General features: G+C 45.6%; 1 protein-coding gene across 1 annotated transcript in view; it reads right to left on the reverse strand.

Annotated features, from left to right (window-relative positions):
• Positions 1-18,343, reverse strand: part of Pygb (glycogen phosphorylase B) — a 54,781-nt gene that overhangs the window by 33,098 nt on the left and 3,340 nt on the right. Inside the window, exon 2 of the mRNA XM_004668035.3 lies at positions 7,462-7,563. Within this exon, the coding sequence (XP_004668092.1) occupies positions 7,462-7,563 (102 nt within the window). The remainder of the gene's footprint in view (positions 1-7,461; positions 7,564-18,343) is intronic.

The raw sequence follows: 18,343 nt of genomic DNA on the forward strand, positions 1-18,343 counted from the left end.
ATTTGGGCATAGTGATGTAGGTCTGTAATCCCACACCTGGGAGGCTGAGGTGGGAGGATCAACTGAGCTACAAGTTCTGCACATGTCTAGGCAACACAGCAAGACCACATTTCAAAATAAATAAAACAAAACAAGGCCGGAGAGATGACTCAATGGATAAACCACTTGCTGTGCAGACAAGAGGACCACAGCTCAGATCCCCAACATCAACATAAATGCCAAGTGGTCACGGTGATCTCAGCACTCAAGAGGCAGAGACAGGAAATCCCTGGGGCAAGCTGCCTAGCTAGCTAGTGGAATTGGTGAGAGCCATGGCTCCCCAAGAGATGCCCTGCTTCTGTAATGAAGTGGAGAGAGACCGGAGAAGATATCCAGCATAATCTCGGGCCTCCATCTACACATGTGCACTTGTGCACTCACACACATGCATATGCCACTCAAAAAATAAATTTAAAAACACAGGGATAAGAACTGATTTTAAAACTACTAACTTTGGGGCTGGAGGGATGGCTTAGCAGTTAAGGTGTTTGCCTGCAAAGCCAAAGGACTCAGGTTCGATTCCCCAGGACCCGCGTTAGCCAGATACACAAGGCGGCGCATGCATCTGGAGTTCATTTTCATTAGCTGGAGGCCCTGGCACACCCATTCTCTCTCTCTCTCTCTCTCTCTCTCTCTGTCTCCCCCTCTTTCTCTATGTCAAATGAATACATAAAAATAAAATATTTTAAAACTACTAACTTGGGCTGCAGAGATGTCTCAGCAAATAAGGCGCTGTCCTGAAAAGCCTAATGACCTCGGTTCAGTTCCCCAATAGCCATGCAAAGCCAGATGTGCAAAGTGCTGCATGCGACTGGAGTTCATTTGCAGCAGCTGAAGGCCCTGGCACACCCATTCTCTCACTCTGCTTCTCCCACTCTTTACGTCTGTCTCTCTCTGCTTGCAAATAAATAAATCAAAAAAAAATATTTTTAAACTATTAACTTAAAACTGCCCATCCTTCTGCACACATAACCCAAGTGGTCTCCAGAATATTTAATTATGAAGGCTTTACAATTAACTAAAAAAATACTACACTTAGAAAAACAAATACATTATCATATACACATACATACCATCTCTCGTTACACACCATATGGCCTCTGGAACACTCTATGCTCATGTGACATAAGACTGAAAAGGACAAATGCCTCGTGCTATAGAAATAACAAACCTTGTGGGCACCTTAGGAAGGTCCTTGGGGTTCTCAGACTACTTAGGCAAATGAAAAGTGATGTGTGAAACAAAAAATAACACTAAAGGCACCACCCCTTGGTACTAATTAAGTAAACTGAACAGTATCAGCACATGCAGGAATCTAATTCAGAGAAAGTTTCCGAGTACTGCAGCCTAAGCGGCGGGGGTGGTGGCGCACGCCTGCAATCCATGCACTCAGTACCATGAGGCGGGCGGATGCCAACTTGGGGGCAGTCTCACCCAGAGTAATTTAATTCCTAAAGCACTTTCAAAGAGTGATCCAGGAATAAGTGTTTAGGCAAACAGGGGGAGGCCAGGACACAGCCACGGTGCAGAAGTTCTGAGTTAAGCAGCAGGACTAGCTGCAGCTTCCAAGCTTATCCAACCACGGAGCCTCTTATGACAAATCTCTTAAAGTTGGCAGCTAATCCATAGAGAGGCTAAGGGTAGATGCAAGGAAAGATGTTCCGTCCCTTCAAGCTTTGAAGTTCAATGTTGTAGATACAGCCATTCTACTAAGGCAAATGTTTTGAGATGATCAAAAACAAAATGAAAGTCAAAAAGCACAAGCCAATGAGTTGGAGAGATGGCTTAGCAGTTAAGGCACCTGCCTGTGAAGCCTAAGGACCCAGGTTCAATTTCCCAGAACTCATGTAAGCCAGATGCACAGGGTGACACATGCATCTGGAGTTCATTTGCAGTGGGTAGAGGCCCTGGTGGACCCATTCTCTCTCTCTCTCTCTCTCAAATAAATAAACAAAATATTAAAACAAAAAACAGGAGCCAGAATGCTGGGACATGCCTGTGGTCCCATCTACTGGGGAAACTAACACAGGAGGATTACTTGAGCCCAGGAAGCCAACCTGAGCAACACAGCAAGAAACTGACTCAAAAAAAAAAAAAAAAAAAAAAAAAAAAAAAAAAAAAGCCAACAATAGCAACAACTGCACATAGCTCTTGCATGTTCTCATTCTAAACAAAACACCCAGACCCCCCACACACACCTTACCGCAGCGCAGTACTCCCCTGTGGACTGCACCTCACTCTGCTTATTCACTGACCAACTGATAAATGTCTGCACTGTGTCTACTTTCAGTTGTCAGGAACAACGCTACCGTGAACTTCAGATATAAGCTTTGACACAGACTCAGCAGAGACTGAGGTCTTCACTGTCCTCAGGTGCATGTACTACAGTAGGGCAGCTGGGTTACGTGGTGACTGTGCTTCATTCACTGCCAGGTTATGTCCAAGGTAACTGTACCACCTAACATTCTCACCAGCACGATATAAAGGCTCGAGATTCTCAGTATTTCCACCAACACTTGTTCTCTCTCTCCATGACTGCAGCTCTATGACTCTCTATGACTGTAGTGGGCATGGAAGTGACATCTTACTGTGGTTTTGATTTGCATTTCTCTGGTACTGAACATCTTTTTGTGTGCTTGTGGCCATTTGTACGTCTTTGGGAAATTTCCCATGTCTTTTACCCATTTTCAAATATATTTATATCTTCATTGTTGAGCCTCCTCTACAACATAGGGGCTGGTGGTCAGGCCTGCTCCCGGGGCTGGTGCTACACCCGCAGGAGGCCCGGCCCTGCCCTGCCGCCACTGCTGTCCTGGCTGAGAAGAAAGTGGCAGCTAAGAAAGAAGAGAGGTTTTGTTTGTTTGTTTTTGGAGGTAGGTTCTCACTCTAGTCCAGGCTGACCTAGAATTCACTATGTAGTCTCAGGGTGGCCTCGAACTCACAGCAACCCTCCTACCTCTGCCTCCCGAGTGCTGGGATTAAAGGTGTGTACCACCACAATTGGCTCGAGATCTTTTTTGACTAAACCTCTTCTAACACACTCAGTAAGAAGGCTAAGGGGCTAGAGGAATGGCTTAGCGGTTAAGGCACTTGCCTGCTAAGCCAAAGGATCCAGGTTTGATTCCCCGGGACCCATGTAAGCCAGATGCACAAGGTGGTACATGCATCTGGAGTTGGTTTGCAGATGCTAAAGGCTCTGGCACTTTCTCTTTCTCTCTCAAATAAATAAATAAAAATATTTTTTAAAAGTAGAAGACTGAAAGCTAGGCATGGTGGTGCATGCCTTTAATCCCAGCACTCAGGAGGCAGAGGTTCCAGGAGGACTGCCGTGAGTTCAAGTACACCCTGAGACTACAGAGTGAATTCCAGGTCAGTCTGGGCCTTAAGAAAAAAAAAGTCTGCCACTGGGGAGAAGAAAGTATTTCCTCATCCAAGGTCATGGAGATTTATCCCTACACATTCCTCTAAATTTTGCAACTTCAGCATGCAGGTCTGTGACCCGTGTTGAGTTAATCTGTCTACTTTGTCTGAGGCAGAGGTCCAACTTCACTCATCTGCACGTAGATATCCAAAAGCCAAAAATATTCTTTCTCCATTAAACTGCTTTGGATTTATTTTATTTTTCCATATATATGTGTGTACTTGTTCATATGCATAGGGGTGCATGTGTGCATGTACATGTGGAGACCACAGGTCAATGCCAGGTGTCTTCCTCAACTGCTTCCACCTTGCTTTTTCTCTCTCTTTCTTCCCTCCCCTCCCCTCCCCTCCCCTTCTCTTTAAATTTGTGAGCAGAGACAGGGAGAGAGTGAGAGAGACAAACAAAGACAGTCTTGTTCCGGGGCCTCTTGCCACTGCAAACAATCTTCTAGACACATGTGCCACTTTGTGCATCTGGCTTTACATGGGTACTAGGGAATAAAACCCGGACCAGCAGGTTTCACAAGCAATCACCTTTAACCACAGAACCATCTTTCCAGCCCTTCACCTGATTTTGTTTCTTTTTTGAAACAAGGACTCTCATTGAAATGAGAACTCACCGATTTAGCCAGACTGGCTAGCCAACAGCCTGAGGGATCCTTGTGTTTCTATCTTCCCAGTGCTGGGATTTACAAGCACATGCCTGTTGGTATGACATGTCTTTCCCTTGTTAAGCCTTCCTTAGTTTCTCCCTTTCTTAATTTTTTGAAGAGGGATGTTTTTTGTTAAATTTACATTTAAATATTTCTTCTGATGCTACTATAAGCAAAAGTGCCATCTTAATTTGATTTTACATTGTTTGCTGAAAATATATTGTAATATGGATGCTTTCTGTGGCTTTATCTTGAATCTTGCAACCTTGTGGAAATCATTCATTAGTTCTAATACTCCTTTAATGGATTTCTTATGACTTTCTACTTCATGTCACCTGCAAAGAGACTGTTTTACTCCCTTTTAATCTGGATGCTTTTTATTTCACTTTCTTGCCTAACTACCTGGCCAGAACCTACAGTATAGTATGGAGACATGAATGAGTAGCCATCTTTGGAATATTAAAACATAGATGGGTAGGGGGAGATATCTCATCAGTTAAAGGCACTTGCTTGCAAAGTCTGCTGGCCAGAATTCAATTCCCCAGCCACCAGATGGGTACTTGCTTGCAGTGCGTGTGTGTGCACGCACACAGACACACACACATACATGCAAATAAATTAATTAAATTAATTTTAAATTTAAAACTTAAGTAGGATGGACTGGGGAGATGGCTCAAGCTGGAGTACCTGAGTTAAATTCCTAGACCCCACATAAAAGAAATATGGAGCCTGGCGTGGTGGCACACACCTTTAATCTCAGCACTCAAGAAGCACAGGCAGGAGGATCGCCACAAGTTCAAGGCCACCTTGAGACTAAGAAGAATTTTGAAAGCCATGGCAGGCTTCTGTAATGGCACTGATGCTGATGAGATGGAAGTAAGAGGCATGAACATATGTACACACACACAAATAAAAAGATAATACCCAGGTGTGGTGGTGCATGCCTGTAATCCTAGCACTTAGGAGGCAGAGGTGGGCGAATTACTGAGGATTCGAGACCACCCTAAAACTATGTAGTTAATTCCAGGTCAGCCTGGACTAGAGTGACCCTACCTCAACCCCCCCCCAAAAAAAAGATGATAATAATTTTTTTAAGCCAGGTGAGGTGGTGCACACCTTTAATTACAACACTCAGGAGACAGAGGCAGGAAGATTGTGAGTTCAAGGCCAGCTTGGGCTAGAGTGAGACCCTACCTCAAAAAAATAAATAAATAAAATAAATAAATAAAGGCAAAGCCAGGTGTGGTGGTGCACGCCTTTAATCCTAGCACTAGGGAGGCAGAGGTAGGAGGATCGCCGAGAGTTCAAGGCCACCCTGAGACTACGTAGTGAATTTCAGGTCAGCCTGGGCAAGAATGAAACCCTACCTCAAAAAACCAAAAACAAACAAAAAGAACAAAACAGGGCTGGAGAGATGGTTTAGTGGTTAAGCGCTTGCCTGTGAAGCCTAAGGACCCTGGTTCAAGGCCCAATTCCCCAGGACCCACGTTAGCCAGATGCACAAGTGGGCACATGCATCTGGAGTTCGTCTGCAGTGGTTGGAAGCCCTGGCGCGCCCATTCATTCTCTCTCTCTGTGCCTCTTTCTCTCTCTGTCTGTAGCTCTCAAATAAATAAATAAAAATAAACCAAAAAAATTTAAAAAAAAGAACAAAACAAAAAACAAGCAAGCAAATAAATAAAATTGTTTTTAAAAAACATAAGTAGGTTAAAGCCAAGATGAGGACACAGTCAGACTACAGAAACTGTATAGGATAAACTTCATTCCAACAAACTAAGACAGAAAAAAAAAAGAATACCTATAAATTAAAGGAAACTTAAGAGACGTATCAACCAAATGCAAATTAGTTTTGGAACATACTGTCTAAAATGTTCTAAGACAATCAGAGGAATCTCTTCACTGCTCAAAAACTGATGTTATGAGAAATTACTGCCAGTATTTTAGACATCATGGGAAGACTGCTTCAGTCAGAGTACCTGTCTCGTGAAAATACCCACTGAGGGCTGGAGAGATGGCTTAGCAGTTAAGCACTTGCCTGTGAAGCCTAAGGACCCCGGTTCGAGGCTCGGTTCCCCAGGTCCCACGTTAGCCAGATGCACAAGGGGGCGCACGCGTCTGGAGTTCGTTTGCAGAGGCTGGAAGCCCTGGCGCGCCCATTCTCTCTCTCTCCCTCTATCTGTCTTTCTCTCTGTGTCTGTCGCTCTCAAATAAATAAATAAAAAATGAACAAAAAATATTTAAAAAACCCACTGAAATAATGATGCTGTCTGCCGTTTCATAAATATTTGGGAGGGTTGAGGGCACAAGTACTCATTGTGGTTTGGATCTGAAATATCTCCCAAAGACGCATGTGTCGAACAAAGGCTTGGTCACCCAATGAAGAAGCAGTGTTCCTAGGTGGCTACATCACGAGGGCTGTGACCTCCCCGATGGAGTAACGCGCTGATGAATTCGTAGCTGCAGACTATTAGCAGTGAGGTCTAGCTAGAAGGAGTGGGCACTGGAAGGACTGCTCTTGAAGGGTGCTTGTCCCCAGCTCTCTTTACCTCCTGGCTCTATGAAGAGAGTGTCCTCCTCGGCTACCTGCTCCGGCCACCGTGCCCCGCTGCCTACTTCCGTCCCAACGAAAGCCTGAGCCCAAATGGACCTTTTCCCCTTTGATTTTTCTCAGATATTTTGTTACAGTAATGAGATGGTGACTAACACAGCCCTGGAGAAAGATAGGGGTCCCCAGCAAGGCTAAGTCACCCCACACTCATGCTGGACTTGTATGCCCCAACCAAACCCTCTAAGCTCCTGCCACTCAAATCAAATGAGAACAACGCAAGGTGGGCTGCTGGGAGGGGTGGAATCCTTCCTGAAGACTTTCCAAAACCCACTTCAACATGGAGGAACCTACAGGGTCTCACCCTAGAACTTTCTCACTGGAGACCAGGATGCCAGGGCAGGAAGAAGGCAGCAGAGGCTGAAAATGACCCGTAACAAGGAGCCCTTAGGAAGGATGCACTTCTTCTGATGCAAAGTGGGTACTTCCATCCCATCCCTACAAGGGACCATGAACTCAGGGAGATGTTTTAGGGGTGGGAGAGGAAAACCAGAGGTGAACTTTCCATATGAGAAATACACCCCTGGGATAGGAGTGGGGAGTGCAATGGTTTCTAGAAATTTCCAAACTTTAGCAACACCATGAGACCCAGCCCTCCCACTTCATACATTATCTTCCCTTTCAAACTTGAGGAAGAGGTGTGTTGCTCGCTGTCCCAGGCTCCTCCAGCAGGGGACAGGGGCTGTTCCCAGAGGACATGAGCCCTAACATCAGTGCTCACTCGACAGGAGACAGCACACGTACCTGATAAATAGCTTCATCGCACGCCGTCTGAAGGCCCAGGTTCACCATGGTGTTCTGCAGAGTGCGGCCCATGTAGAATTCCAGGGAAAGATAATAAATGCGCTGAGGAAGCAAAGGAAAGACTCTTAGCTTTTTGATTTTTCCCACAAAAATCACAGGGAGATGTGGCCATGAAAACAGGACTGTCTCACGTGAACCCAACACTGACACCTCACTTCCAGCACTGCCTGCTCAGGACCTCCTGATACCCACAGATCTCCTCCCAGCCTCTCAAGTCCACAATGCATGCAGCTGACCTTCCCTGACTGGGGAGGGAGCTCAGCCTGGAACTTGGGAACAAGACTGCCACTGCTGGTGGACCCCCCCACCTCCAATGAGCAAGGCTGGCCTCTCACCAGCTATGTGTCCTCAGGAAAGTTGTGTGGGATAAAACACCCTACAAAGTGGAAAATATTTCAAAGTATTCAATGTCACTGGGCATGGTGTGTGTTCCGGCCTCATTTCCTTCTGCTCTGTGCTCAGTATTTCAGCTGTAACTGTCAGCTGCTGGTTCTCACTCTTACATACGCCATCAAAAGCAGGGCCCTTGGCACAATCACCTGGCATTCATTTGCAGAAGCAAGAGGTTCTGGCACACATGTGCACACATACACGCAGACAAATAAAAACAAAAAGTAAGGGGCGGGAGAGATGCCTTAGTGGTTAAGGTGCTTGCCTGTGAAGCCAAAGGACCCAGATTCATTTGCCCAGGACCCACAGAAGCCAGATGCATGAGGTGGCACATGCATCTGAAGTTCATTTGCAACAGCTGGAGGCCTTGGCGTGCCCATTCTCTCCCTCTCTGTCTGCATTGTTCTCTCTCTCTCAAATAAATAAAAATCTAAAAAGTTGTCATTCATGATATTGTGTTTAAAAAGAAATAAAATTAAAAGTAGGGCCTGTCCAGACTTAGTTGTACACACCTGTCAAACTATCTGCTCAGGAGGCCAAAGCAGGAGGATCAAAAGTTTAAGACTAGCCTGAGCTAATGAGTGAGACCAAAATGAGAATAAAACAAACAAAAAAAACTATGGTTTCAGGATATAGAAATGGTTAACCTCTTTATATGTTTATCAACGTATACATGCACTAAAACATCTCATGGCCCCAAACAAACAAAACACACTCAAAGGAAAGTTATAACTGAATGCAAGGAAGAGCAAAAACAGTTAAGGCGCTTGCCTGCAAACCCTAAGGACCCAGGTTCAGTTCCCCAGTGCCCAAGTAAACCAGATACACAAGGTGCCACATGCACCTGGAGTTCATGTGCAGTGGCTGGAGACCCTGGAGCGCCCATTCTCTCCTCCCTCCCTAATAAGTAAATAAATTTTTAAAAATTGAACCCAGCTGCCTAGGAAAATAGATTGTTAAGGTTCACACTTGGGGTTGGGAAGATGGCTCAATGGATGCAAGCCTAACCTGAGTCTGGGTCAGGTCAAAGCCAGAACCTGCCTGGTTCTGTATTCCTAAAACACTTATGGCAAGATGGGAGGTGGAGACAGGAGGACCAGATACCCTGGCAAATGCAGTGATGAACAAGAGACCCTGCTTCAAATGAGGTGGAAGACAAGGACGGACACCTGAAAGTTGTCCTGACCTCCACATGCTTACCAAGGCATATCCACATACTACACATGAACATACACGTGCATACCTATCACACGCACACACACACACACACACACACACTCTCTCTCTCACTCTCTCTCTCCAAAAAGGTTCACATACAACAACTTCCTTTTTCCTATGTACAGTATCCAAGACTTATCCAAGGGGGATCTCTTCTAAGGCTCCCAGTTGATGCCCAAAACAAAATTAAGTACCTAATTTATAAAGGTTGACTAACACTTACCTGACAATTTCTAGGTGAGAGATGGATAAATGGTAAAGTCTATGCAAATATTCCAAACTCTAAAATCAGAAAAATTTCTGGTCCCAAACATTTCAGGCAAGGGATTGTCAACCAACACTCATGCCATTTCCTTACATAAAAGAAACTACAGGGCTGGAGAGATGGCTTAGCGGTTAAGCGCTTGCCTGTGAAGCCTAAGGACCCCGGTTTGAGGCTCGGTTCCCCAGGTCCCACGTTAGCCAGATGCACAAGGGGGCGCATGCGTCTGGAGTTCGTTTGCAGAGGCTGAAAGCCCTGGCACGCCCATTCTCTCTCTCTCCCTCTATCTGTCTTTCCCTCTGTGTCTGTCGCTCTCAAATAAATAAATAAAAATTTAAAAAAAAAAAAAAGAAACTACAATAAAGTTTAATTTACAAGACAGGTACTGTGGTGGTTTGAGTCAGGTGTCCCTCATAAACTTATGTGTTCCAAACGCTAGGTCCCCAGCTGGTGGCAATTTGGGAATTAGAGCCTCCTACAGGCAGTAGGAGTTACTTACGGGTGTTACAGCCAGCTCCCCTTGCCAGTAAGTGGCACACTCTCCTGCTGCTGTTGTCTACCTGATGTTAGCAATGAAGTGACGTCTAGCCTCGGCTCATGGCTTTTTGTTATGTTTCTGTTTTTTTTTTTAATTTTTTGTTCCTTTTTATTTATTTATTTGAGAGTGACAGACAGAGAGAGAAAGAGGCAGATAGATAGAGAATGAGCATGCCAGGGCCTCCAGCCACTGCAAACGAACTCCAGACGCATGCGCCCCCTTGTGCATCTGGCTAACGTGGGTCCTGGGGAATCAAGCCTCGAACTGGGGTCCTTAGGCTTCATAGGCAAGCGCTTAACCGCTAAGCCATCTCTCTGGCCCTGTTTCTGTTTTTTGAGGTAGGGTCACACTCTAGCCCTGGTTGACCTGTAATTCACTCCGGAGTCTCAGGGTGACCTTGAACTCACAGATATCCTACTTCTGACTCCCAAGTGCTGGGATTAAAGACATGTGCCACCACATCTGGTGTTTCATGCCACATTTCCCCTGCTTTCTCGAGTCTATAAGCTAAAATAAACCCTTTCCTCCCATAAAGTGCTATTGGTTGGGTACTTTCTGCCAACAATGAGAATCTGACTGCAACAGGCTTAATAAAAAGATTAATAGCTATTTAATGCTATTTGAGGAACACACGTTGGGGCTGGAGAGATAGTTAAGTGGTTAAGGCACTTGCCTGTAAAGCCTACTAACCGCTGAGTTTGATTCCCCACTACCTATGTAAAGTCAGATGCACAAAGTGGTGCATACATCTGGAGTTCATTTGCAGCAACTGGAGGTCCTGGCATGCCCATTCTCTTCAGGTTTTTTTGTTTGTTTGTTTTGTGTTTTTGTTAGTTTTGGCTTTGTAAGGTAGGGTTTTGCTCTAGCCCAGGCTGGCCTAGAATTTACTATGTACTCTCAGGCTGACCTTGAACTCACAGCGATCTGCCTACCTCTGCCTCCTGAGTGCTGGGATCAAAGGCATGTGTGACCACACCCAGCTGGCATGGCCATTCTCTCTCTTTCTCTCTGTCTCCCTCCTAGCAAATAAACAAATAAATAAAAATTTAAAAAACAACATACTGTAATGAAGGCATATGAATACGGCCTCTCCCAAAAAATATTTTTATATATCTTAGTAACCTGTGAATTATTTTTAAAATTTATTTATTTTAAATTTTTTTGTTTATTATTTTTATTTATTCATTTGAGAGTGACAGAGAAAGAGGCAGGGAGAGAGAGAGAGAGAGAGAGAGAGAGAGAGAGAGAGGGAGGGAGAGAGAATGGGCACGCCAGGGCCTCCAGCCACTGCAGACGAACTCCAGATGCATGTGCCCCCTTATGCATCTGGCTAACATGGGTCCTGGGGAGGTGAGCCTCAAACCGGGGTCCTTAGGCTTCCCAGGCAAGTGCTTAACCGCTAAGCCATCTCTCCAGCCCAAAATTTATTTATTTTAGAGAAAGACAGAGAGAGAAAAGACTGAGTATGGGCACATTAGGGCCTCTTACCACTGCAAAATGAACTTCAGACATATGTGCCTCTTTGTGTATCTGGCTTTCTGTGGGTACTGGAATCAAACCTGGTCCAGCATGCTTTGAAAGCAAGCACCTTTTAAAAACTAAGCCATATCCCCAGCCCTGGTTTTTAAATTAATCAAGAAATTCAACCTTTTTCATGTAAGGGAAGTACGACTCAGGTTTTGAGTGACGTGAAAACTGCCAGCATCATTACTCTTGTGCTTTGGGGCCAGTCAGTAAAATAGATAACTTGACCACCATGACATTGCGATATCATGACAACAGCAAGGGCAGCGTACATAGCGTAGACGTCCTGGATAAAGAGATGACTCACGACCGAGGCGAAACAGTGTATGGGTGCAAGAGCCCACCACAGCGCTCCGACCAGCATGCCAGTTAAAGGGGGTGCATGGGGTTTACTTCTCAAATTCTCCATTAGTGTCTTCAGACTGCAGCTGACCACAGGTAACAAGAGACTGTGGCGCAAAACCACAAGTAAGGGTGTGCTACACACACAGGCCCATTTACCCCCCTTATCTGCTGTGCACTTCTCCCCAAGAGGTGCTGGAAAATGTTGACCTGTCAAAATATCCTTTTGCAATATTTTATTTTGCCTTTATCTAAAACTACATTTAATTTTTCTTTATTTGAGAGAGATAATGGGCACACCAGGGTCTCTAGCCACTGCAAACCAAGTCCAGACACATGTGCCACTTTGTGCATGTGGTTTACACGGGTACTGGGGAGTCAAAACTCAGGCTTTGTAGGCAAGCGCCTTAACTGCTATGCCATCTCTCCAGTCCAAAGTGCATATTTTTAAGTTGTTATAGTTTATCCTTTCTGCCAAATTTTCTGCCTATCTTGCACTGTGAAAAAGAAAATGTGGGCAACTTGCTAGTCCTCTAAGAATGTGACTATTTGTAAGGGCTGGACACTGAGGCACATGTGTTGAACCTAGGCTTGTAACCTGTGATTCTTGTATTAACTAACCCTCACGTTGAGCACAGATGTCCAGTTTTCTGCTCCCTCACCAGGCCACCACCTGTGCAGACTGCATAAGTGGAGCAGCTACTGGCCAGAAGGCCACAGGCACTGCTGAACCCAAGTCCTGGTCTGTAGGGCTCCAACATGCTCTACTGTTGTTTCAGAGTCTCTGCAACTTGCTTTCATTTGAAAACATTCATATTTCCTCATCTGCATTGATTCTATTTTCCCCAACTTCCTTGAGATGATTCAGAGTGAAACCATCCAACTGAAAAAGAGGCTGCTGGAGAAACCAGCCACAGAAATGCAGAGCTGAATGGTCCAATTCAGCTTGGGCTGCCCTGGCCCAGCTGGGTGCTTAGTGCAAGGGGCTTGCCCTCTGAGGCCAGGCTGGGACTCGGGGGTTCTTGGTTCCCCTCATCTTGACAGGAGAGTTTTAGAAATTAGCAGGTGGCAGTTCTGCAAAGCAGCATGTGCGGACACAGGCCTTGTCCAAGCAGCAGCTCAGGGGCCATTCAGTGCTTCAAGGCTATCCTAGGTACTGACCCGCCTCTCAACCCTGCCCACTCCTCCTGGACAATGGGGCACGGGGCTTCCTTGATAAGCAACATGAGCCAAAGAACCTTGCCTTTGTCAGCCAGAGAATGACAGCAGGATCCCATCCTTTAATCCTGACCTGGGCTGTTGATCTTTCTCTTGTTGCGCCCATTCCTGTAAAATGACTGTAGTGTCACGTGGCCAACACCTCTGTTCTAGAGTTGGCTTTTGATGCTAGGGATGAAACCCCAGAGCCCTGCTCATGCTAAGCAAGATCTCTACCACTGAGCTACACAAGGCCCCAGGTCCCCCCCCCCATTTTATTTTTCGAGGTAGGGTCTCGCTCTAGCCCAGGCTGACCTGGAACTCACTATGTAGTCTCAGGGTGGCCTCGAACTCATGGCGATCCTATCTCTGCCTCTGGAGTGCTGGGATTAAAGGCACACACCATCATGCCCAGCTTCAGGTCTCCTTTTTTTAAATTGGGGTTATTATTATGTGCAAAGCCTGTGCCATCAGGTAAATCACAGAAACACATAAATGAAGCTCAATGGTACACATGGGTAGAAATGTGATCAATAATATCTTATACACATATTAACCTTCCAAAGACACCTTAGAAGTTAAAGGACTCTACAGAAGTAGTGTTTAATACCAATAGGTGCAGAAGCTTTGCTTTCATGTTATTGTTTTGTTTTATTTTTATTATTTATTTATTTACTTTTTGAGATAGGGTTTAGCTATATTTTCTAGGCTAACCTTGAGCCTACGATCCTCCTGCTTCAGCCACTAGGCCTGGGATGTAAACATGAGCCACCATACCTGGCCTTATGCTGCTCTTTACACAGCCAAGACTGAAAACTGGGCCTTTTTAGAAAAAAATTATTTTATTTATTTATTTGCTCGAGAGAGAGAGAAAGAGATAGTAAGAAAGAGAGAATGGGCACGCCAGGGCCTCCAGCCACTGCAAATGAACTCCAGACACGTGCACCCCCTTGTGCATCTGGCTTATGTGGGTCCTGGGGGATAGAACTGGGGTCCTTCGGCTTCACAGGCAAATGCCTTAACTGCTAAGCCATTTCCCCAGCCCAGAACTGGACCTTTTAAGACCCTCAATTCCTCCTCCCTCTCCTGAAAAAATGTCTAATTTAAAAATCTTGGTTTAGCAGAAGTGGTTGAATGGCCTGGTAGAAAGGAAAAGAACATTCCAACATTCTGGGCACAAAACTTGGGTGACTGCTTTTACCAAGACAACGAAGGTCCCAGGCAGCTGATCTGAGACTTGTTCTCCTGTCCCAGGATCACATGATCACACTCCGCTAAGTGGGCACAGAATGGCTTTCATGGCAGACTGCCCCTGCCTGCCATCCGTGGAAACACAAATGTTGATCAGTGAACACAGTGTCCCAGGTCCTGGGACATCTCTGGCAGTGCCTCTCCAGGAGTCCACCTCCAGGAGCTGAGTCGTCACCCTCCTGCTCCCTTTCCTACAAGCTGAGCGTGGCCCAGACCCTGCCCAGTATGAATCTGGGCCCAGTGAGGAGAGAAATGCTGGGCAAAGTGGCATCTTCCCTGCTGCCACAGCTCTGAAGCTCACCTCCTGTGAAGTTGCACACATGTGTTTGTACTGGAACAAGGTGCCAGCGCCCTTGACCACTGTGAGGAAGTGGCAAGCTTGTCCTCAACATGCCCTGCGGATCTGCTTTCCACCCTAGGATGAGTATCAAGAACTAGCGTGCACATCTCTTGGCTTAGTGCAGACTGAAATGTAAAACACAATACGACTACAGAACTTCAGAACTCACGAGGGTCTTACAAGTCACCTAACTGCAGGAGACAAATCTGTAGTCCATGATATCACATTTTCATAATCTGACTTCTGCCTTTTGTTTGGCTAAGGACTATAAAATGTTAGATAATGACAAAGTATTCACTGACTGATGGGCCAGAACCTAATCAGTAACTAATGGAGCTCTTTTTAAAAATATTATATATTTACTGGGGGGGGGGGAGACACAGAATGGGCACACCAGGATCTCTAGCCATTGTAAACAAACTCCAGACGCATGTGCCACCTTGTGCATCTGGCTTCATATAGGTACTGGGGAATCAAACCTAGGTCCTTTGGCTTTGCAGGCAAGCACCTTAACCACTGAGCCATCTCTCAAGCCCTATGATGGACTTCTTTTAAACAGTGCTGCTTTCATTTGCATTTGTTGATGTTTCTGAGACAGGACCCAGGCTGGCATCAAACTCAAAATCCTCCTGCTTCTACTTTCCAAATGGAGATTACAGGCATGTACTACCATGCCTGGTTCATCTCCTCTTCCTCCTCCTCTTCCCCTCCTCCCCCTGTTATTCGCAAGCATATGATGGAACTGGAGGATACAGTACATGGAATAAGACAGACACAGAAAAACAGACACCACATGACCTCATGCAGATGAAGCATCTAAAAAAAAGCTCATCTCTTAAAAGTTTAGAGAGCAGAGGAACAGTGGGGAGGGGAGGAGGGAAGAGGTTGGTCATTACAATCCGACAGGAGTGAGCTCTGGGACACTGCATAGTCGAGTGGTTTAATAAATACACTGTGTGTTTCTGAAAGCTGAAAAAAGGCTATAGAAAGTTTTCACTACAAATGATAAAAGTCTGAGATAAAACCTATTTGTGGAAATACATACAGAGTGGGGTTTTTCTATGTTAGTGTGAGGCATTTGTGAGAGTGTTCATTTGTATGTTTGTAGGTGCCCATGTGTATGTGGGTCGGTGTGGACATACATGTGGAAGCTACATGTCAATGTTGAGTGTCTTTCTGAATTGCTCTGCACTTTATTTTTTTTAAGTTACTGATTTTAATATTTAAGAAATTATTTATTTGAAAGAGAGATAGAAAGAGGGAGAGAGAGGGCGAAATAGGTGCGTCAGGGCCTTCAGCCATCATAAACGAACTCGAGATGCATGCGCCACCTTGTGCATCTGGCTTAAGTAGGTGCTGGGGAACCAAACCTAGGTCCTTTGGCTTCGCAGGCAAAAGCCTTACCCGCTAAGCCGTATCTCCAGCCCCACTTTATTTTTTGAGACAGGGTCTCTCACAGAATCTGGAACTCACCTACTAACTAGACTGGATCTTCCTGTCTCTGCCTCCCTGGTACTTAGAACACACGCATGTACCACCACCCCTGGCTTGTATGTGAGTGCTGGGGATCTAAATTTGACAGGAACGACCTGCCGAATAGGGACTAGGTTGCACAATGAGTGATGTAGGTAAACAACGCCTGGCCACAAAATGTAATGTGCCAAGACGTAAACACAAAAACACGGCTGTACTATGAATGAGACCAGCCAGCAGCTAAAGTGAGGAAAACAGAAACATCCACAGACACACTGTTATCCACAGCTACCATTGGTCACACCACTGGTTCCTTATCATGAATAAACAAGCCATCCAAACTGGGGACAGAAGAAGCCCCTTGAAGCTTCCAAAACTGGGAGCCAGTACCTCAGTGACACCCACTGGATGATGCCATAGAACTTGGATCCTGGACTTCCTGCCAGTCGCTCTGCCTCCAACCACCTATGACAGAGGTGCCGCCTGCTCCCTGGTTGCTCATCCCCTTGCCACAGTCCGTAGTTCAGGAACCAGATTCTGGCACTCTGCTGGGACTGTTCTGAGCTCCCTGTCCAACTGTGAACTCTTGGACCAGGCCAAGTGGACTAGCTAGAGGCAGAAAGTGCAGGGGAGAGCTCCAGGGGTGGTTGTTAGAGTGTCATTAGCATAGTCGTCAGGTGTGAAGTGCTAAATAAACCATGTGACTGATAAACCGTGTGCCTCGGCCTGGTAACTGCTCCCAGTTCCAAGTCCTGCTGGTGTCAGAACTCAAGTTGCGGCAAAATCTTGACCCACCGCCCACACTCCTGAGTCCCGTACAGTTTTATGTATCAACTAAAAATTTTTAAATTGAAACAAAACTGGCCACAGAGGTACACATCTGTAACCCCAGCACTCAGGAGGCTGAGACAAGAGGATCACAAGTTCAAAGCCAAACTGAGTTACATAAAGAGAGTTTGTTTCAAAGCAAAAAAGCAAAAAACAAATTCACTGATGTAAATGTTAACCTCATTGCTCCCCCCCCCCCAAAAAACACCTTCACATAAACATCAGGATAATGTTAATAAGTAGCATTGTGTTCTTGCCAAGGTAACACATAAAATTAGCCATCACAGCCTATACAAGCAGATGATCCTCTAAGGAAAACTGTGGTGCATGCTCACTGGTTTTCATCTGGTGGGATGAGAGGTTAACCCCATCCTCCAGCTGGCTGGCATCAGAGTAATTAGCAAACAACAGTAAGCAGCTGCCCACCATCAGCTACAGGCCAGAGAAAAGGACTGAGTTATCTGTGGTCACAGGAAGCTTTCCTGAGTACAAGGTCACCTTCACACATGCAAGTGGAAAGGTGTCAGGAGACTGAGAATGTCAAGATGATTTCAACAGCTGTTCCCATCACTAACTTGTTTTAAACAAAACTCCAGAAGTGGGGCTCTCAGAGCCACCAGGATTCTAGATTACCGCCCCCGCCCCCTTAGCTCCTTGTTTAGCTCAGCAGCAAGACAAATCAAAGGACCTGGGTTTGATTCCCCAGGACCCACGTAAGCCAGATGCACATGGTGGCTCATGCATCTGGAGTTAATTTGCATTGGTTAGAGGCCCTGGCATGCCCATTCTCACTGAAGGACGGAAGGAAGGACAGATGGAAGGAAGGCAGACTGACTGACTTAAGATGACATTCTGGACCCATGGTAGAGCTGTTTTTCCTCAATTTACCACTACCATCAGGCCATATGCTATGGGACCAAGCCACAGTACAAGGAACCTAGAAGCACAGCTGTCTCTATCCCACCTGATGGGCTTTACAAAGACCCACAGGGAAAGCAGAGCACCTGCACACCGAAAATGTGATAACGCAGCACCCATGACCCTCATAAATGGGCATGATCTACCAAAAGAAAGGTTATGAAGCAACAGACTCAGCACAATACTGTTTTTTTTTAAATAAATTTATTTATTTGAGAGTGACAGAGAGAAAGAGGCAGAGAGAGAGAGAGAGAAAGAGAGAGAGAGAATAGGTGTACCAGGGCCTCCAGCCACTGCAAACGAACCCCAGACACATGTGCCCCTTTGTGCATTTGGCTTACATGGGTCCTAGGGAATCCAGCCTCAAACTGGGGTCCTTAGGCTTCACAGGCAAGCACTTAACCGCTAAGCCATCTCTCCAGCCCCAGCACAATACTGTTTTATGTAACAAAAACACCTTTGTACAAGTAGAGAAAGTAGACCACCAAATATAGCACTTTCAGTGGCATTACTACGTGGTGAAATTATAGTTAACATTTCT

Source organism: Jaculus jaculus, chromosome 8, assembly GCF_020740685.1.
Source record: "Jaculus jaculus isolate mJacJac1 chromosome 8, mJacJac1.mat.Y.cur, whole genome shotgun sequence".
Lineage (NCBI taxonomy): Eukaryota > Metazoa > Chordata > Mammalia > Rodentia > Dipodidae > Jaculus > Jaculus jaculus.